This window comes from Marmota flaviventris, chromosome 6 (genome assembly GCF_047511675.1).
Source record: "Marmota flaviventris isolate mMarFla1 chromosome 6, mMarFla1.hap1, whole genome shotgun sequence".
Taxonomy (NCBI): domain Eukaryota; kingdom Metazoa; phylum Chordata; class Mammalia; order Rodentia; family Sciuridae; genus Marmota; species Marmota flaviventris.
In genome coordinates this window covers 19,535,502-19,558,227 of record NC_092503.1, presented here as the reverse complement: position 1 = coordinate 19,558,227, position 22,726 = coordinate 19,535,502, and the positions used below count along the sequence as shown (strand labels likewise).

Sequence of the window (22,726 nt, the reverse complement as noted above, 5' to 3'; positions counted from 1 at the left end):
TATTAAAGTTTTTATTCAATAATCTCAAGTGATAGCTTATAGTCATCATATCAGATTTCCCTTTGAATGTTCTTAAATTATTATAGTCACCATCAATAATAATCAAGCTCAGTTGGATCCTCATCCTGTTCCTGAACTGTCAATCAGTCACTCTGAGAACAATTGAGATAATGTAGAGGATTATTATTTAAGTAATTCTTACTACTGTGTGAAGACAGGAAAGTTGTGCTTACATTGCAGGTGGAGTCTACTCCCACAGTGGGATGGAGGTTTTACAATTGGCAGGATAATTAGGAAAGTGTCATGGTGGATTTCTGGCAGCAAAATGACCTTCACCTCTCCTTTTCCTTTGCATCGCACGCAATCTACTCTGGGCTTCTAGAACAGGGGTCATGGTAGCACTCAACTTTAGAAAGCCAGAAACATTAGAAACTCACAGCTAAATCACAATATCCCACTGGCACATAAAATAGGCCAGAGGACTAATATAACTTTGAAACATCCAAGGAATTGTGTATGAGGTTCCCATTTATGTTAGTGCAGAATATTAAGGTGTCTCTGTAGTCTAAATTTATTTTTATTTCCCTTCTACTGCTGTGGAGTTTTGAAAGCAAGTCCCTAAGCAAATTCCACACACACCTGATGATTGTGATTTCACAGTAGTTGATGCAATGGGAAATCATTGCTGCCTTCACTTTATAGTTCTGAGAGCTTCCACAGGTCAAGACTGAAAAAATCAATGCCAGGTATGTTCTTAGAGAAGATGCTTTTAATGATTTTCCTGCTGACCTCACCACTAGACAAAGCTGTCATATTTGATCAATGTGGCAGTGTCATGCTGACCAAAGTTCCTGCCTTTCCTTTCCCAAATATTTCTGAGCATGTTCAGGGTGAATAGACATACTTTATTTCAGGGCTTATTTCTCCAGCAAACTAATTTCTACAAGGGCTTTCTTATGCCCGGTTGAGGATAGAATTAATCTCTGCTGCTGTCTTTTTGTTCCTAGCTATGTAAGAAATTGGTGCAGGGGGACGAAAGCCATCCTTCTAACCTCACTCACAGTGTTGTGAGAATTCTGCATGCCCCATGTTAATGGGAAGATTTCCTTTTTCTATGTTAAGTTTACTTGGAGGATGCTACAAACAGCTAGTCCTTAAATACTACAGTGCTTTGAAAGAACCCATACTCCTGGTAAGAAAGAGTTTGACAATCACTGGATTTTGCACCCAGAGCCAGAATTTGTTGTCCTCAAAAAACACAGGTTTTGGTATAAATTTAGCATTACTTAGACTTCTTTCTTTTATAATGAACTACCAGTATGCAATATTTAATCCTTCAACATAGCCTTGGCTCTGACTAACTGTGGCCCATTATCTCTGCTTTCTTGATTTTGAACTTTAATTACTAGCAGAATATTATGGTCTATTCTTTGCCCTCTTCAGTCCCTCTAGCATTGGCTCCTTGTTTATGTGGCTTTGAGACTCAAATATATAATACTGGAGTAGAGGAGACATTCCTACATTTAAATTCCAAGTGCTACTTGAAGATAATTTTCTTATTTTATTAGAAACAGCCCAGGTGGAGTCCCAAAATGAAAGAGTTAAATAGGTGTAAATAAAGAAGTCTCTTAACCACATTTGTGTTTGTCTCATGTTATCCTTATCAAAGAATAACTAGAAGACAACAGGGAAAATCTTGACAGGTTGCCTAATCAGTATTTCAGTAGGACCGAAGCCCCTGTTGAAGCCCTCATGCAAAAAAGGGTAAATGGCATCCTAGTAACCAAACAGAAATATTAGCCCAGAGACACTCAATTCCATATGTTCTGCAAAGCACATCTTTGTTGAGTGTGTTTTGATAATCTTGAGACTGGTCAGTTTGCAAAGCTCTAACCCCAACAATGCACTTGCCTTAATTATAGACATTGAGCATGGTGCTGTTTGGGGATTTCTTGTGGCATTCAAGAACCTCTTCCAAGTATTTTTCTTAAAATGTGGCTCCAAAGTTAATATTAACAACCACGATAATATGCCTGCCTAAGGGGCCACTCGTTTAATTGGATTGTTAAATTAATCTTCTCTGGGTATCTCCCCTTGGAACAGAAGGCATCCTTCAAGCTTCTTAAGCACATAAACAACAACTGCATTTGGAAAGAATGACCATGGAGCATCTAGGAATGCAGACATTATTAAAGCTTTTTTTTTCTGCTTAAGGTGACATCTTTGAACACTTTAATAAAAACTGACTCTTCATATAATGGTATTCATCAGCACATCTGCCCTATACTCACACTGAACACACTTGAGAACTGTAACTTTGTCAAGCACTTTCTGTCCTGAAGCTTTTACCAGTATCTGCTGTCTTTTTTAATTATGCACCCTAGCTAAGCCACAGAAGACTGAATGAATGCAAGGATTCATTAACTCTTTGAATTTGTTAAATACTAACAGTTAACCAATAGAAGTAGTTCAATGATGTAAGAGTCACACTGCTTCAAATTTTTCTTTGTTGTAGTTTTTAAATGATCAATTTTTAGCTATTTCAACAGATTAAAAGCAAACTAATCATGCCATATTTAGTTGTGGAGTTCAAGTCTAAATGTTTATGTGAAAATTATTATAGTAAACTTTTAATATGGCAAAGCAACCTTAAGCTCTATTTTAGCCAAATGAAACATAATCTAAAATTATATTAGAACATTTTCCTTGTCTTCAAACTGTTTGGTGTAACAGAATTATTGATATACAGCTTGGTGGATTTCACCAGTTAATGCACATTCTTTTCCTCTCCTTCCCTCAATTATATGTATACTGAGAAATGTGCATTTGTCTGAGGAATTATTTTGTTTGCTACCACTTAATGAATCTCAATATTTTGAGTAAATGTACCTCAGTCTAATCAGACTTTTTATGACCTTTATAACTATGTTTAAAATCCTTAATTCCTTTTTCTGGGTGTTTGTGAGCCTGATTGCGGGTAATGAAGTAAAAATGTATTATTCTACATATTCACTAGCTAAATAAATATAGCTCTTGTTTAGAAAGCAAAACAAAAACAACAACAACAACAAAAAAAAAAACCTGGGGGAATCAGTTTACCTTATCTTATAGCTAGGTCAATCTGAAGGTCATGGAATGGAGACTTATGATTCTCAGTGGTGTGTTTCTTCTCAAATGCATTTTGCCTATTAATTTTAACCTCTCTTTGAAGTGATGAATAGAGCATCTATATGAAAAAACCATAAAAATAATTCTGCCTCTATCTTAATATCATTCATGTGAAATAAAGCAGAAAAACCTCATCATGTGATGAAATGTTGTGGTCTACCACCAAGGGCAAATTTCATTTCATACACACAACCACTTATCAGTGTAGTGGGAAACCACATATTTTTATATACTGCTGAGTGATATTACTACTTGGCTGCAACTAAGTAAGAGACAGGAATGTAGTACTTAAGACCATTCTGGAGTGAGACAGGCAGGGTGATTTAGTGATTACTGCTATGTGGTAGTGTGACCTCCTTACACAAATCATTTAACCCACTAGACCTTGAATTTTTTTTATCAGTAATCTGGGATAGTAATATCACTCATTTGATAAGTCCTTCTGAGGAGAATAAAATAATACATGTCAAGCATCTAATTGACGTTCTGTCACAATGCAAGCATCTAGTCATGTTATTGCTTATACCTGATGCTGGACTAAGATGTTAAATCTTGAGCATTTTTTTAAAAGTAAAGATTGCATTCTAATTCTTAAAAAAAGTTACAAAGATAGTGTAAAGGGTTCTCATAATGCCTACAATTCACTTTTCCCTGTAGTTAACATCTTATATTACTATGTAACATTTGCAACATTATGAACTTATATTGATACATTATCATTAACTAAATCCCAACTTTTTTTAGATTTCAACAGATTTTCCTTTTTCTATTCCAGAATCTTATCTGGCATATTACATTGCATTATTTTTTGGGTCTCACTGAGTTCCTCCAAGCCTTGGCAGTCCCCAAACATTCCTTATTTATAGTGACTTGACAAATTTTAGGAGTACTGATTATGTATTTTGTAGAATGTCCCTAAATTTGAGTTTAGCTGATGTATTTCTCATAGTTACAGTGGGATGATGGGGGATAAATGCTGCAGATGTGAAATATCTTCTCCAGAGTATACACACTAATTTATCACAGATGATGTTAACATTGATCACCTGGTTAAGGTCGTGTTAACCAGGTCTCTGTGTTGTAAATTTACTTTTATGCCCCTTCTTCTACTATGAGCTTTGAAAGCAAGCACTAAGAATATTCTGTACTCAAGGAGTGGAGAGTTGTGTTGTACCTTGTTGAGAATAGAATATCTGCATAAATTCTTTGGAATTATTTTGTACAGAAGATTTGTCTTTTCTCCCCATTTAATTTTTATCTGAATATTTGTTTATATTGGTATGAGCTTGTATTTGATACTATGGATTATAATCCATACTGCATTATTTATTTCATTTCTCAAACTGTTTTGGCTTTGGCCATTCAACGTTCTTCACTTGACTTTAGTGTCCATTTGACATAGTTCCATGGCTTTATATTTTTAGGATTTATTCACTTCTGGCACTACAAGTTACTCTAGTCTCATTTTGTATATTTGCTGTCCTTTCTCTATAACAGGTTATTTCCCCCAAGGAGTCCTGACCCACCCCACCAGTTTTTTCAAAGTGGAATTAAAACACAAGGTCTTCAGATTTCACCAATTTTTAGGCAAGGAGCTCTCAGTAGAATCTACTGGTGAAATAAATGCAGGGTTTGTTTCAAAAAACGACTGGCTATTGGTGGCTTTAGGGTACTGTTGCTTCACTGGACAGAACTAGGAAACATGTGTTTACCAACACACATGTAAACATTGCTACACAAATTTATGATTTCATAGATTGAACTTAAATTCATATTGATATCCCCAGCTCCATCCAGTACCACCAAATTCATTGTGGCTTTCCCTTTTTGCTTATTTATAACCTCCTATTCCAATGCTGATAAACTTTGCTTATACTATCTTCCATTTATTTATAATTTGTTTAACCTTGTTATACATATGTGCAGTGATTTCAGAAATGTTAACATATCCCATGGGAAGCAACTCTACCAACTAAGGTAGAGTGCTTGCATTCCATTCCTGAGTGTAATTTTAATAGGTTTGGATCAGTCCCTTGACCTTGTGAGGTGATCCTTCTTATTACAGAATATTTAGCTTTCTTGTTTCTGTAAATATTTCTGTAAATATTCCCCTCACAGCCTGAGCTGAGTGGTTAACAAATCCAAACAGATCTGCATGGACTCTAGACCCTGCATTTGTTTCACTGGTATATTCTGCTAAGAGCTCTGCAGCTGTATGCTCTTGACAACATTAATCTTAGGAGCTACTCTTTTAATTTCTGTGACAGATATTGACTAAATTCTCAGTAGACATAAATTTTTATTAGGCCCTTAGGATTCCAAATCTTATTCTTTCAAGAGCTACTGCTGAGAGAAAACATGTAAAAAGTAGCATGACATTCAAGAAATCCCTACAGTTGTGATACCTGGAAAAATAATGTGTTAATCTAGCTGGGTGGATAAATTTACACAAAAGATCAATGTAAATGATCAACTGACAGTGCTCTGTGGAAGTGAATCTGAAATGAGAAGCCATAGTATATCTCATTTCCAGGTGATTCAGGAATGTTGTAAATATATGGCCTTTATTAAACCCCAAACTATGTCCAGAATATGCATACTAGCTTCTGTTCTATGATCCTATTTCATCTACCTGACATACAAATTCCAGGAAAAAGTCTGAAGGATGTGAAACTATTTTTTATGTCCCAAAGTAAGTTTTTTATTGTGAAGCATCTTGTCGAAGTGTAAATATTGTATTTTGTTGATCAAAAAACCAATCATGGGAGAAAACCTGCTATCGGGTCCACTCTTGCTTTGCGAGAGTTCTGTTCCTGTGTCTATCCTTCAATAAATCCTACTCTTACAAAAAACATTTGATCAAGAGTGGATTTACAATGTTAATGCCCTGCAACTTAAAGTTGTATTTTTTTAAATAAGCATGGCCCTGTATTGGTTATTAGACATGATATGTCAGACCCTAAATGAAATACATCAGAGAAAAGTAGAGTTTTTTACAAAGAGTTCTCATATTTTTTGCAAAATCTACTGTTATTGGATTAGCCTGTCACTGCAGCATGTAACTAGAGATACTTGAAGAGAACAAAGCATTGATCAGAACTCAAAGAGGATCCTACAGCAATAATCCACTGAACCCCCTCACTTACCTAAGAGAAAGCTTCCTTCCCAACATCTATAAAGAATGAGTGGTGGTGCTCTAAGCACAGATCTGACCCTTGGAGTGCAGAAGAGGCTGAGAGTTGCAGGTTGGTAAAGGATTCTGACCCAGCAGGTTGTTGAGAAGGAAGCTGATTCCTGATCCATTTTAACAACAGTCACTTCCCATACTCACTAAAGCCACCAGGTTCCTGTCACATACCCCATCTCTACAATTACCTGCCAACTGCTGTTGCAGAACTACAAAGATGAGTTACTCCAGGGGGAGTAGTTTATCACTCCATGACACCGTTTTGTGACAGATGGATAATAAAAGCAAAGGCACACAGCAAGAAGCCCTGTTTTCTCTCTTTAGAGAAACGAAGAGCCCCCACGATTCCACTGTTTGTTAATAACTGATCCTCAGCATCACTTCAACACACCAGTGATTGTCCTTGTTTTTCAAATGCACCATAATCTTTTGAAATATGAATTAGCTAAATGTAATTGTATTTTCAGAAAATTGAGGCTTACCATATATTATCATCAATTTGCAGGGAGCCTGCTATTTCTGTCATAACTGGGGGGGATTTTCTCTCAACAATAGATGGTGATGATATACTTAGAAAAATATCTGTACTGTTCACATATGATAAGACCAGGTGGGGTTGAGCAATAGATATGCAACTATTAATAACAGTGATAATAACATATAGTTAATTGAGCGATTCTCCTTTCTTCTTTTCCATCCTACATAGAATTTAATTTACATCTTAATAAGCTGAACAAAAATAATGGAGGGTCATATTTCTCTGTGATGTGAGCAGAGAAAACCCTTTAGGTAAAGAGTAAAATATAACATCAGAGGAAAAAAAATTACAAATTCTATGTTTGAACATGGGCAAGACTAAACTGTTCTGAATCTTATGGCAAATTCTCCCTGGAAAGACCATGAAGAAAATTTAGCAGCCCAGAACTTCAATCAAAATTGAGGTCATTGTAGTCATTGGAGGTCATTATTTTAAAAAAAGACTTGATTAATCTTCCTTCAATAAATCTAATACTCAGGCAATTTAAAGGAATGTGAATTTCATTTTCTTTGCCTGATAAGTTAACAATATAAAGTAATTACAGACATATCTATTTTGATCTGAATGACATTATATCAAATTCTGTATTGAATATGTAATTCTATCAGATAAAATAAATCAGTGGAGAGCTACAAATACCCCCAAATCAGAAAAATATTTTCTCTAGGAAGAATCATGTTTAGCAATATTTCCCAAAATGCTTCCTTGTATTATGAGAAGAAGGATTTTTTTTCTTTTGAAGGGTCTAGGTTGGAAAAGGTAACACTACTTAGACATGCATGCATAATGGTGAGATTTTATTAACCCAAGAGAAAGTACAAATATCAACAAGGTTACTTTATTGGAGTTAAATTTCCTTTCAATCTATAGTCTATATTTTTTCAAATCTAGACATTCCAACTTGGAAAACATGAGGCACATGCAAAGGATAAATGTCAAGCTGATCATTATGCTAACAAATATCATGTCCCATTTGCAGTGCAGCTTCACCTGTTGGGCAAGGTTGCAACATGCAGCACAGAGCTCTGGGAATGAGCAGTGTCTCTGCTCATTTTTTTTGGTACTAAGGGTTGAACTCAGGGCCACTCAACCACTGAGCCACATCCCCAGCCCTATTTTGTATTTTATTTAGAGACAGGGTCTCTCTGAGTTGCTTAGTGCCTCACCATTGCTAAGGCTGGTTTTGAACTTCTGATCCTCCTGCCCCAGCCTCCCAAGCCACTGGGAGTACAGGCATGCCCCACTGCACCTGGCTTGCCTCTGTTCTTGATAGCCATGGGAACTTGATTATAGAACTATTGAGATTTTAGTTGGCCAGCCATTGCATTTCCTTCCCAAAGTTGGATCCAAATAAATGGACCCAGGGGCAGATATGTTGAGATTAAATATCATTTTGTTAGAAGTATTAATGTACATAGAATATTTAAAAGAATGTACAAAAAGATTAATAAGTAAATTCAGTATGCTTTAAGGATATGAAGCTGGTATATGAATATCAGTAGTATTCTATGTACTAGAAACAAACATTTTTTTTTTTTTTTGTAAATTTAAAATTGAGGTAGTACCAGAAAAATCAAACGCTTAGAATCTGAACTCTGAAAACTATGAAGCAGTGCTAGGATAAATTTATTAACTTTGTGGAAGTTACATAAGTGTGTACAAATGTGGAGGTTTATTGACCAGTACACTAAAGATTTTTGCACTTTACTTTAAGTGAGTTTTATTTCAATGAAAAAGTTATTAAAAGTTGAAAGAAAAACCCCAACAAAAAATCAAATGGGATAGAAATATAGATTAATGGATAAGATATGTGCCTACAAATTACTTTTGAATATTTTATCCCAGAATTGGGTTGACTAACTATCTAGTCACTGCTACTGCTGAACTTAGCCCACTAGTATAGCCCACATTGACTGTAGAACAGAGAACCAGCCAGAACCTTGGAGTCAAGTTCCTGGCTCCAAATGAAGGAAACAGTTGGGCTGAGCATGTCTTGTTTCTTTTTCTAATCCACTAATAAAAGCAAGTCACTCCTCTCCTTGTTAGATAAGGAGGGAGGTATGAGGTGTTCCACAGTAAGTTCCTTCATGAAGAATGTTGAGGTGAAGAGAAAGAAAGACCTTCCTCCCAGCCATGACTTGACTTCTCTGTACTCTAATTTTCACATTTGTCAAATGATAATGTGGTTTTGTGAGCACTAAAAAAAAGATAATGTGTGTGAATGGCTCTGCATATACCAGTAAATGTGGGATTGGAGAAATAACACATTGAACTTGAAGGGAAAGAGGCTTTCAGGAAGATAGTTTAATCCATTTGTGCTATTTTGGTTAAGAAACTAAGGCCTGAGGAGGTCGAGACTCTTACCCATGTTCCATGGCTTGCTGAAAATAGATAGTTGATAGACTATATATGGAAGATTCTCATCAGTTCAGGTTCCTGCTCCAGAGTTTCTTCTGCTATAACACTCTGCTGAATAACCATCCTAAATGGTGATGGATAGAATTACATACATTTCTCCCAACCACCATGAAATTCCTGTTTTCAGAAGGTACAATGCCTAATCCTGCCTCTATGGGAGCTCCATGTACTGCTACACTCAGATAGCAATTTAAAGTCGTCATGCTTTTGCAATAAGAACAAGATTACTATTTGCAATCAAGGTAGCTATTTTCACAATCCATTGTGAAGCAGTTAGACAGGTATTCTTTTGAAAGCAGATACAGTTGACCTCAATTATTTGGTTCCATTTAGCATATTAGAAAAGGTAATGGTTTAATGACACCCTAGTGGTCTAAAATAGTTAACGCATCACAGAAAATGAATCATGAAATTCCTTTCTCACTAATAACTCTGAGACTAGTGTTATGAAAAGGCACTAAACCCCAGGGAATCAGTGTTTTCACCTTCTTACCAAGCGGAATCGTTATTCGTTTTTTTATTTTCTATTCATTGATCATGAAAGCATAAGCTCTTGTGGGAAACAGGGAACCCTGTAATATATCTTGTTTATCAGATAATGAGTCCTTGTAACATATCTGAGACAGTTGCTTTGACAAAGAAAATGGTCCTCTAAAGGCCATTGATTTTCCAATTGGATGTCCCATGATTCCAAATGATCTCTCTTTAGACTGAAACCAACAGGGATGAGATTGGGGTAGAGCTGAAGAGACAGTTCTTAACTGTGGTCATCTCCCTTGTCATGTGCAGAGCCAGTGGATTGACAGGGTAAGGAAGTATGTGTGCTCACTTCAGATTGTCACAAACACAAAGCTGTTTGTGTTTATTTTAGAAAAGTTTATGAGCTAATACCTTGCAAATATCTGACAGGATGAGCTTCTGCATCACGATTTGTTATCAAGGGATGGATGCCAACACTTCTGGTCAGAGAGGCAGCTGAATCCATGTGGAACAATCCCAGGGAGAAGTCCCCAAATTGACTTGACCAATGTGCTGTTGTACAGCCAAGTGTCTTTTCCTCTGCAATCAGAAGAGTGCCTCCTCTGTAGGTTTCTATGTGCACCATGCAGTCTCTGAGTGTAACAGAAAGAACAAGGACTGAGAAGGCATTTGTTCCCATGTTCTACCATACTGTTTCCTTGTCTTTAAAATGGTAAAAATTAATGTTTATTTGACAGGATAATAGTGAACGTTCAATTTCTCTTATTATTATAGATAGCTGACACTCAAAAATTATTGTAGATACTTGCAATTAAAATTAGATAAATGTAAAAATTGATTAAAAGTAATAAAATATTATATTATTTATAAATATGTATTTGTGCATAAATCTTGCCCATTACAGCATCAGTAGGTGGATACAGTTAGAGGGCACATGGCTCAAGAGACATGTATTGGTTTTCTCAAATTTGCCTTGTTTGGTCACCTTGTTTATGTTCTGGAAAAATATCATTATTAACACTCACTTTCACTTTGAAAAGTGACTCAGTTTGGGTAAGCTTTATTATCACCTTAAATAAGGATCAAAAAGAAAACACTGTTCTCACAGAGATCCAGGAAGGTTACTGTCTTAGTGCTGATGGATGAAGAATCCATAAGACAGCCACTGCATTAAGACATTTGAACTGGTAATACCAACATGATTGCTCATCTCTATATAATAAATCTTAAATAGTAATTATTAAAACAAGAACAGTAAGTCCAGGGGCTATAAGGTTTATCTCTAATACAGAATTTTCCATTTGGTACAAGATGTGTGTTTATTTTCCTACAATTTGATCCTGATGCTAATTTTAATACCTCCAAATTCAGGTGGGTGTTTTCAGTATTAATTAAGATCATTTAAGTTTCTGCAACATTGAAGGTTTTGGAGTGCCTCCCTATCTCTGTCTCTGTCTCTTGGAAATGTCTCTTGATTCTAGCAGCTTTAGTATTTAGCTCCAGTATATGGGGGCTTGGGGTAACCTATAAAGGCTTATTTAAAACTTATCAGAAAAATGGCCCTAATTTACTTTTCTTATCCTATTAAGATTGGAAATTGAGGGAAAGAAAACTTAACATTAAAGGCCCAGGTTCTGGGTGACAGACAGAAGTTACCCTATTTTGATGATGTTGTAATTTTTTAATGAGGATCTTTTCTTTCTGTCTTTTATAACTTTCCATGTTTGTTCTGTAAGTATTGATGTTAAAATGCCCCTTTTCTCTTACTCCTCATTTCCTCTTGGAAAATTTTCTTTCAATTTGGAAAATATTGTACTTTAGCAAATTATACTTTTAGCAATGTCTTATCAAGCAAAGTTAGAAAGAGGGTTTAAATTGAATCTCTTTCCCCTTCGACCTGGTCTGAGAATTTTGTATATTATTCTTAGGATAGATACACATATATTGTCACATTTTCAATTACACCTAAATAAATTAGCCTTTAAATGGAACTCTTTGGAAATTTCTATTTTTATCTGAAGCCCAACATCAAGGGCAAACCTTTTTCTCTTTCATTCTAAAGACTCCAAGCTCTCCAACTTCCTAAAAATCCTCTGATTGCCTTCAGCTCAAGAATCTTAGTGTCCAGTGAACTATTTAGGCTGAAGCAAAGAGGATCTGACAGGAGAGAGCCTCACATTCTTCACCCATAAAGAGCTGAGCCTTTTGACTTTCTAGAACTAGACGTTGGGAACGTAACACTTAGACCCTTCACTACACACTCAGGTTGCCACTGCAGAAAAGCAGACATCTGGAACTAAGTAGAAAGTCTGCTTTATGCCAGTGGTGTTCTCCAAATCCATTTTGTTTTCTAAAACTTGTTACCTTTATTTCATCAAATCCAGATGGTCTCCAAATTTCTCATCCATATGCAAGTCCTAAAGTTTAAACTTCCAATATGGAGTTTAGATCTGAAGCCATAGGTTTCCTGTGAAATGGTTGGCAATTGAGAAATGTTTATTCACATGCAGCATGGGTAGAGATAATCACAGTGCTTTTTAAATTTAAAATATATATGTATATTTCATATTTTTATATAACATGTATTATATATATGTTAAAAGCTGAATGATAACATGAATGTGTAGTACAACTCCTCTCTCAAGAGATATTTTACTTGGGTATCTAATAGCAATATATGATTTAAATATTTCTGCATTGTCAATCATATAGAAGAGATTCATACTACCTAGTTCTTCTAAATCGGGGGCTTTGTGGCCCTAGAGATGATAAAAATAGTGAAATCACCAAATGAAATATCGGGTTAGATAATGCCAAGCAGGAATTACCATGAATTACAGGTTGTCACAAAGGATACAGTACCATGATACAGGAGACTTTTAATATAAGCTCCTGTGAATCAAAAGCGAATTCAAGTTATTTCCTTTGCTCTTTAAGGATTTGCTTATAATACATGAAAACTTCTTTATTTTTACCTCTGTGAAGTTTGTTCTATATTGCATAAAGCCATTATTGAGTTCAGAAAATGGAACTGCATGAAACATTTTGTAGGTAGAATACATCAAAGCCACTCCAAAGTATGAAGTTTGCACAGGTGGCCTTGGCTTTGCCACTGCCATTGCTGTTTCCCTTCTCTGAAAGCCCTGGAAGCACTTGACACATACACATACAGACCTGGTCTTCATGAGTGTGACCTCGGCAGTGATCTGTTTCTATTGTTGCAGGCAATGAAAGCTTAGAAGAAAACTATGTCCAGGACAGCAAGATGGGGTTTGTCATCAATGCCATCTATGCCATGGCACATGGGCTACAGAACATGCACCATGCCCTCTGCCCTGGCCACGTGGGACTCTGTGATGCCATGAAGCCCATTGACGGCAGGAAACTCCTGGACTTCCTCATCAAGTCCTCATTCATCGGCGTGTCTGGAGAGGAGGTGTGGTTTGATGAGAAGGGAGATGCTCCCGGAAGGTAAAGCAGTCTTTTCTGTGACAGATCTGAATAACTTTTTAACCCTTCCCATTGCCTAGATGGTAGTTAGGTCTCCATTTGATTCTGTGGGTTCTCAATGTCATGAAGATAGATTCAACAAGATAGCTGAAAAGGTAGGCCTAGTATCACATGGAAACTACCAAAGTTCACACTGCCTTTTGACATACCTCCTAGTAACCCCCCAAGAACATTGCATCTTGCCAGTGCCACCCCCCTAACCAGCTCTCATTTGGTCCTTCCCTCAGAAGGACTGGAACCTCCCTGGAAGCCTAAGAAACGAAAGAGATTTACACCTGACATGCAGACCACCCCAGGAACTGCCTGTACCCAGCCAGCATTGATCTGATCAATTAATTGGTCACAGTGCTATTATGAATAGTACACCTACTTAAGGAGCTTACTATGTGAAGAGATCCAAGTCCGATACATGCATTCCTTTTTCTCAGGCTTACTTATGTTATTGTTAATATATTTCTTGGAACAAGAAAGGAAATAATTTTTTTTCTGGGATTTAGTCTCTAATGGTTTTCAAAAATTAATCAAATGAGAGATGAGGAAAATTAAACTTTAATTTGTGTGTGTATGTGTGTGTGCATGCACATGCTTATATAATTCCCCAAAGTCTTTTGACATACAGTATATTCTACAACACTCACTTTGATATCACCAGTCTGCTCATACGTCACTGGTACCTAGTGAATGATGTCAGTATCAAGAGTAGCTGTGTTCATTCAAACAAATTTTCCTAGGAAAGGAATAATCAGAATAATAGGAGAAAAAGTAAAACCTGCAGTAGAAGCAAAAAGGCCTTCAGCCTGGCTGCTATGTAGCAGGCTCATAATCTTCTAGGCCCTGTTACTTTTCAGTTTATGGTTTGCATAGATGGAACATCAGATCATGAATTCTCACTGCCTTAGGTCTATCATTATCCTTCTCTGACAGATGATAAAGTTGAGTGTCGGAGAAACTAAGCAACTCACCTAAGGTAACACAGAGGGCCATTGGTGGAGGCAGTGTAGTCTGGCTCTGGAGTTTATAAGCTTAATTGTAAAATTAGGCAAAACTTCTAGCAACTTTCTTAATGTCATTGTGGAAGTACTGTGAACCCAAATCCTTCTCCAGATGTCTCTTCTTTACATGTAAATTTTAATTCCTACATTTGGAGGGTTCCTTGTGGGGGCTAAGTGGAATCTCTCTATTAAAATACAACTGCTCTAGGAAGGATAAGTGACATGTCACAGTCAGCAATTAAAATGAATTTATAGGACACCCCCCAAGCTGCCAGAAAAGTGGGAGCAGATTTTGATCAGAACTTGAGGATAAATGATCCAGGGCTTGGGAATGTGGAAAGCTTCACAGTGCTGATTACCTTAGGAAGTGATACCAGGAAGAACAAATAGGTCTGAAATTCAGAACAGGAACCACCTACTTTGCTAAGCCCACCACTGTAATCCTGCCTTCCACTGGAAATGAGGCTCAGTACAGGGTCAAATTTGCAATGCTAATCTTCCTTTATGATTCCAGAAGAAAGCATATGCCCAGCCCAGGGCCAGATACATTTTTTTTACATTTCATAAATACAAATTTCCTCCTCCTTTTTCTCTTTGAAACTTATCCAAAAGGTAGTGCATAATTTTAGCTTGTATCTCTTCCATCTATAATTACATATTTAAATTGTGAGCTTTCCCCTGGGTCCCCTTTCAGGGATCATTTCCTCCTGTTTGGAATTGGTCAGCTTCATCTGTGATCAGTTCCTGTTTCAACCACCTCCCTCTGCATCCAGCTCCCGTCATACCATTGCTCATGCCTCTGGTCCCTCTTGTAGTTATTTTAGTTAATCATTGCACAACATAAACCGGATGCAATGAGAGGATGCTGTGAAGATGCAATTTACAGCATGAGCATATTCCAAATAAAGGCCAACATGCCAGGAAGGAACCCTGGGGTTAAGAGCAAAGAGCAGCATTTATTAACACACAGAGCATAGGGAGGCCTCTTTTCTGTAAGTCAATATTTTCCTTTTGGTATCTTTTAGTATTTTCCCACAGAACCCCTCCAGCATTTGGAACTTTTTTAAAAATGTGTTTTTGTACCAAAATACTGTGGATTTTGAGGTCCCCAAATGTGAATAAAGTGTGAACTAATTTCCTCTATGAAAGTGCAAAACTAAAGAAGTTGAAATAAAAGTCTTAGGAAACTGACTTATAGAAAAACCTTATTCTACTATTGCAGCAAAGCCTTCATTGAAAGTTCAAAGAAAGTGTCATGGCATAATATGAAATAAAACACCAAAAACAATTTAATGAAATTGAAAAGAAAACTACTCCATAGAATAGTTGCAGTAGGTTCTATAGCCATAGTGAACTTAAAATGGAAAGATATTAGAGGTACAGATTAGTGCCTTTGAGCACAGAAAGAGTGTGAACTCACAATTAATATCCACTCAAATACCACTCAGTTATTCTGAAGAACATTCTGGCATGCTTCAGTAACAAGAGGCATAATAACTCTTGCTGAAGCCAAAATAGCACAAAATTGAAGGATGAGCTCCAGGTGCACTGGTCTCTCTTCTCACTCTTGGTAAGCTTTGCTCACTGCACAAGGGGACACTTCCTGTACACTGGGCTCCTTTCTTTCAGGAGACAGCTCTTATAGGAATCGCCTGAATCTGAACATGGAGAAGCCACAAGCTACCCTGTGCATGACAGGATGCTTTCACACATTGAGAACAGGCAGAAAAGTCAATAAATTGAAAAGTCAATAACAAACGGGGTCATATACAGCAAATAGGCTTTGAAAGCCAACTTAGGCTTCAGGGTAGTAGAATCCCTGAGTGAAATGCTGAGAAAGACCGTGCGCCTGAGTCAGGTATAGAGAGAAATAATTCCAGGATGACTCAGGTAACAACATGGGGGAATGAAGATGAGAAAGAGGAAAATCAGTTGGTTAACCGTAATGTATTTCCTTAGGTCATGCACCAAGAGCAAGATACCATGACCTGTATTCTATGTAGCCCAGTAGAGGAAGGATTCCTCATAGGTACTACAGAAAAGAATCCCACTACAGAGCTAGGAAGAGAAAGCCAGACGTAGAGTGTTGGCACATGGCCACATGAGTTATAGTTTGTTTGCTTATAGTGAACATCAACATGGAAAGTAGATGTAGGAATACTAGAGAATTTTTAATGACTGAGAGACAAATGGTTATGCCAATGCAAATGCCTTCTCCAGTTTTGTTTATTTATATTAATGGAAAGAACTGAAGTATTTTAGAGTATCCATGGAAATGCAAATATGAATGATTCTGTGATATTGCCTTGCACATTATCTTAGTCCATTTGGGCAGTTATAACAGAATATCATAGAGGGTTGGCATATAAACAAAAGAAAATATTGCTTACAAGTCTGGAGGCAGAAAGTCCAAGATCACGGCCCTAAGAGATTTGGTGTCTGGTGAAGTGTCACACTCTGAATCATAGACAAAAGCTTCTAACTGTGTCTTTATGTGGTGGAATGGAGAAGGGAGTTTTATTTGGGGACCGGGGCAAGGCTTTTGTAAAGACACTAATCTCGCTAATGAGGACTCTGCCCCATCTCTTAACCCCATCACTATGGGGGTAGAATTTCAACAAACATTGGAACCATAGGACCTGTGCATTAGTGCCAACTATAAAGTGGTTTTGTACATGCCTTATGTTCATAAATCCCCACAAGACACCCATGAATCTTAAAGACGTTAGTGACATTTCCAAGTAGTGTAACCTATGGTTAAAATGTTAGAGAAGCACCAACTCATACATCCTGATATCAAGTTCTCTGTTCTTTTCATTGCATTGAAAAATTCTCCAGCTCTCCATGCAGGAAATGATGAGGCCTTGCCCCCAGAATCTGCTTTGGCTGCAGTAAAGATTTCTTAAAAAATGAAAAGAAAAGATATACAGTGGCATCATTACTACTGGGGGGAGCTTAAATGTAGATTTGCCATTGCGAAGCATTTCAGCATTGAAACTTACTAAAGTAACTGACACCAGTTATTAGGTTCCAGAAATGTTTGTCCTGATCAGGGAAGAGATCAGTTTAAATGTCAATACATAAGAGGTCATATCCCTAACAACCTTACTCATTAAACATACCTTTCTGAGTTTTCTTGTTCTATTAGTGCCTAAAAAAGGTTCCAAATTTGGTAAAACAACCCTCTTTTTATCCAGTGTAATGAAAAGGAATGGAATATAAGTAACCAAATATACTTATTAATATTCAATGTGAAAAGGAATGGAATATAAGTAACCAAATATAGTTATTAACATTCTTATGGATTGTTACTTGTTCAAAGATTAACTTAGTGAATTATAATTTGAAGGAGATCATCAACTCAATACATATAGAATTCCTTTTTGGAGGATGAGCAGAAAGACATTTATGAGAGTAATATATTCCTTATCAACTGTTGATGATACACAGATCCATTCTGGAAAATCAGAAGAAACATTAGAAATAAACTAAAATGTTTACAGTAGCTGGAGTTAGGATGTGCAATGATTCTAGCTTTTATCTGTCTTCAATTAAAATATATTTAATATATTTCTTTGTTTTCTACATGATGTCCATATCCTACAAGACTCACAGGCTCTTTCCCCTGTAGGTATGATATCATGAATCTGCAGTACACTGAAGCTAATCGCTATGACTATGTACATGTTGGAACCTGGCATGAAGGAGTGCTGAACATCGATGATTACAAAATCCAGATGAATAAGAGTGGAATGGTACGGTCTGTGTGCAGTGAGCCTTGTTTAAAGGGTCAGATAAAGGTGAGCCACCTCTGCTTTCTTGGACTGTATTGTCAAGGAGGTCTACCACTGAGACATTATTGAGGGAAAAGGAACATTATTGAGAGAAAAGGAATTTTTAAACAAGGCTATGCAGAAAGGGTATGCCAGGCTTGTACTCCTGTGTTTAGATAAAATAGAAAAACAAAGAAAGTATTAGGAAAGGGAATAGGTAAACCATTCTAATAGTTTAGAATATTTAAATCACTTTTATTTTAATCATGTTGATAAACTGGGAACTTACATATACTGTAGGCAGCAAGGAGATAAAGAATCAAATTAAAACTTGAAATGGAAGTAAATGTGAAAATCAAAGTCAAAACCAATATTGCTGCTGAGTCATGGTTCCAGTTATGACTGAATAAAGTTCTGGGGCTCTATGGCATGGTTCAGATGGATGTATTAATTAATTTGACTGTGGTAATCATCATACGATGCATAGATGCATCGAATTATCATGTGGTTCACTTTGAATATACACAATTTTGTCAATTAAACATTTTAAAATTAAAAAATTTAAGCAGAAGTAAATGTGGGGAAAAAAGCCAATAATAGTGCTTAGTCATTGTTCTAGCAATTGTTAAAGAAGGCAAAAGCTGAGCAATGTCAAATAAGCACAAAACTAAAATAACAGAAGTTGAAATGAGGTAACATAAGAAGCTTGGCATGTCACTTCCTTTTTCTCTATCAAGTCCTTTGATTCTTCTGAAATGATTTTTTTTTTCTCTAACCAAGAGAGAGTCCCCATTTTCTAATTGTATCCAGGACTTTGGGTGGGAAGAGATGAAGTAGAATAAGTAAACCATAAGTTTACCGTATTAAGAAAGCTGGAGTAAATGCAGACATATATTATCTGGTGTGCTAGAGAGAATTCTCAGTGATGAGGTTTGGGGCAGCACTCTTTGTATGCCATGCTATTTCAATCAAAGTGGATGATGCACAGAAAAATGGAGCAGAGGGAGGGATTGTGAACTGGCAGGAGTGAGGATTAGTTGAACAAATAGGTCTTTCCCATCTCTAATTTTCTGTGATTCATCTTGGGGAGAAGACAGACTGTCACATAAATGTCACACAGCACAGCTGGAGCTGGAGTAGATGGTGTGTGAGGCTCTGGCACCCTCACAGAGCCACAGTGCCACTACGTCATCTCTGCCTTGCAGGGACGACTCTATAGAAGAGATGCCCTTAGTAAGCATAAGGTTCTGATGGCAAGGATCTAGTCATGTAGTATATGACTTTGGGTGTATATGCTGGAGAAGTCTTATTTAAACTTCCAAGAAAAGGTGGAAGATTATGGACCAGGAACAGTTCTTGTCAAATGACATGAGCTGTCCTGGTGGACAAATTCTCAGTGACTCCAGCAGTAAGTTTCTGAGACAAATCACCCTAGTTTTAAATATCTTGTACCTTTTCTGCAGAAGTTATATAAAAATATTTGTCAATTATCAAGACAACTAGCCAATCAGATTATTCTCTACTCTAGTGCTGTTTCAGGATGCAATGCTAAAGGGCTCCTGCCATGACCGTGGCTAATCTTCGAGTTTATAGGTTCTGGGGTTTAGATATAGCTTGGGTGTGTTCCCCAAAGATTCCTGTGCTGGAAATTTGTTCATCAATGTGATGATATTAGAATGTGGTAGAATATTGAAGATCTGGGGCTTAGTGGATGGTAATTAAGTCACTGGGGGCATCATCCTTAGAAGACATTTATGCCAGTCCACAGAGTGTTAGTTCTTGTGAGAGTATATTGCTATGAAGTGAGGACACCCCACATGCTTGACCCCTTCTGCACCCAGCAGTTCCCGTTTTATTTCTCCTCCATGTTTTGATGCAGCCAGAGGAGGCTTCACTAGAAGCCAAACAGAACCATTCCATTTTGAACCTCCCACTTCTGAAACTGTGAGATAAACACACCTCTTTTCTTTGTAAAGTATTCAGCCTCCAGTATTTTGTTTCAGAGACAGAAAAATGGACTAACAGAGTGGATTATGGGAAGATTTGACCCAAGAGTTCTTATATAGCTGGTGTAGTATCAGGCGATTCACTGTTAGTTTCTAATCTATACCAAAGAGTTTCTGCAGTGTTAAGAATGATCCTAAGCCAATCCAGTGTGTATGAGAAACAACTCTGTTTCTCCCTCAACAGCCATTTCTTCTGGAATTCTTTCACATGGGGCCATCTGGTGGTATGCAGAAGTATGTCCTTTGAAATCCAGAAGCTCCAAACTTCTTGTCCTTTACCATAAGATGCCAGACTAATGGATTCTGGTTGTATCGTCTTTTCTTGATGTTGAGAAAAACAAAACCAGTACATCTGAGAACTGACACCACATATAGAGGAGTATGCAGAAGTTTGAGCTCTTACACTTCTCTGACCCAAAGGGTGTCACATGTTTGACTCAGGCCTCCTTTCCAGTGTGGATATAGCATTGATTCTGCTCCATGGACAACCACTGTGAAACGGTCTATGAAACCACAAAGTATTTCAGGAGATAAGGGGGGGGGGGGATGGCAGAAAAAATAATTGTTTCAAGGATTCCCTGTGCTCCAGCTCCCTGTCATAATTCTCTCCTGTTGCTCTGAGTGCTGGCAAGCCATGCCTGGGTGTCACATACCATGTGAATTCCCACTTGTGCATTCCAGAAGAGAGGCCTCTTTCCTCCTCAAATTCAGAGGCAAGGCTGTCTGCCGACATCTTTTTGCCTAAATACTGAAGTATTTCTGGCAGTGAGTTTGTGTTATACCCATTCAGTATCATCGAAGGAGATCCCAGAAATCACTGCCGAGCCATTACAGAGCACTCACAATAAGTGCAAATCTCTTGGGGGCCAATTTTAGAAATATTGTGTGCCCTGCAGGAGGAAAATATGCCAGTTCTTAGCAGCACCAGGAGAGGGGTGTGGTGGTGTTTGTTTCCCATAAACACCTTGGGAGGTAAAGAAACAAATGAAATCTGAATCCCATTTACCAAATAATGGCACTTACATTCTAATACCACTAATTTGCCCCCTACCAGGCCCAGGATGCAGAAAGCTAGATCTCAGTAGCCACCGTGAAGACAGGAGAGAGGCAGCTTCAAGGTGACTGTCAAACATGCGTTTATATCAAGTGGGAAATAAAGTCTTTAGGAAAAGGCTACTCAGTTTTAATATCCAATGCCATTTAAAATGATAAAATAATAATTGGATGTCTTTTTTGACAACGTATAGAACTTTCTTATGATAATTTCCTTAGAAGTAGTTAAAAGCCCAGTTTCCTTATGTTACTTATATTTAGAAATATATCTCTTATAAATATAATATCTTATGGAGGAAAACAATGATTTCAGTAATACCACAAACACAGGCAAATTCAATTATATTCTTTACTGTTATGTATTGTATTAGGATCTTTTCAGGTAGAGTCCATGACATGTGATTCAATAGAGGGAACTTAATATAGGAAACTGGTTACAAAAGCTTTTTAAAAGGAGACACTCAAAGGCACTCTGAGATCAACTCAGAGATGAGCAACAGTGAAAATTCATTCCACTCTCAGGCCAGAGGAAGAACGCACAGCCTCTACCTGAGCTGCTCCTTGGGGTGGAAGACAATTCTATTTTCTCTCTTCAATTTCCCATCAGTCCATTCTATTTTACCAAACCTATTTAGAAGACAGTTGATAAGAGATCCTGGAAAATGTATTCACAAGTATCTCAGTGCAGGTTCCCTTGAATACTAAAAAAGTATGCAATGAATTATTTGGAGATTCAATCTCAGAAAAACAAGAGTGAGAGTGAAAGGGAAGTAAACAAGAAGGAATGAGGAAAAACAAAAATAAACAAATAAGCAATAACCAAAAAAAAAAAAATACCTTATTGAGAAGGACCATGCTTCATTGACATGACTACTGACTGAGCCTTGCAGAGATCTCAGGGCAGACTATTCACACTACTGGAGAAAAGAGGGGAAAAGAATGAATGTATCTATTTTCTGCTTCCTTTGGTCAAAGTTTATGCTCACATGGAGTTGCATCACCTGACCCCTCAAGTAATGACTGAGGAAGCTAAAATCCATGTCTTCTTACTTGGCTTCCTCTTCTGGTTCTGGAAGTAGTGAGAAGGAAAAGAGCCTGTGTGTCCCCTGTGGTCTGGCTAGGATTTCTGTGAAAGTGAGTCCAGTGGAGGAAGTTCTGGGATCTGGCACGTACTTTCTGAGAGAGAAAGACAACTGAAGGTGTCTGAAGAAGAAACAATAGTATTAGAGGCTGAGCTGGTATTCACAGAAGTGAAGCTGGTGGCCAAGGGCACAGGGGACAAGGGAGGCCAAGAGAGTCTGAGGAAGCACTTAATTTATGGACAATGTCATGTAAGCAAATAGCAAGGGTCTGGAGTGACGGGTCTCATATACGGAGTCTGATGCTCTTTTGCTTGTTATGGTGAAGAACAAAAAAGGATGGGAAGGCAAAGGGAGGGAGATCAGGACCGACATCAACCAAGCATGTTCTTGTTCCACTGCAACAGATGCTTTACCTACATCATTTCAATTACTCCTTGAGACAACTTTTATGAAGCAGGCGTTACCACCCTTATTTTACAGATGATGGATCTGAAACCGAGAGGGGTTAAGTCTCTTGCT

The 22,726-nt window shown here is 37.4% G+C and overlaps 1 protein-coding gene across 3 annotated transcripts in view; it reads left to right on the top strand.

Moving 5' to 3' along the window:
* Grm1 (glutamate metabotropic receptor 1) overlaps positions 1-22,726 on the top strand; it is a 380,075-nt gene that overhangs the window by 305,871 nt on the left and 51,478 nt on the right. For all 3 annotated transcript variants that reach the window (XM_027938489.2, XM_027938491.2, XM_027938493.2), the window contains exons 4-5: positions 13,016-13,262; positions 17,925-18,093. In XM_027938489.2, the coding sequence (XP_027794290.2) occupies positions 13,016-13,262; positions 17,925-18,093 (416 nt within the window). The remainder of the gene's footprint in view (positions 1-13,015; positions 13,263-17,924; positions 18,094-22,726) is intronic.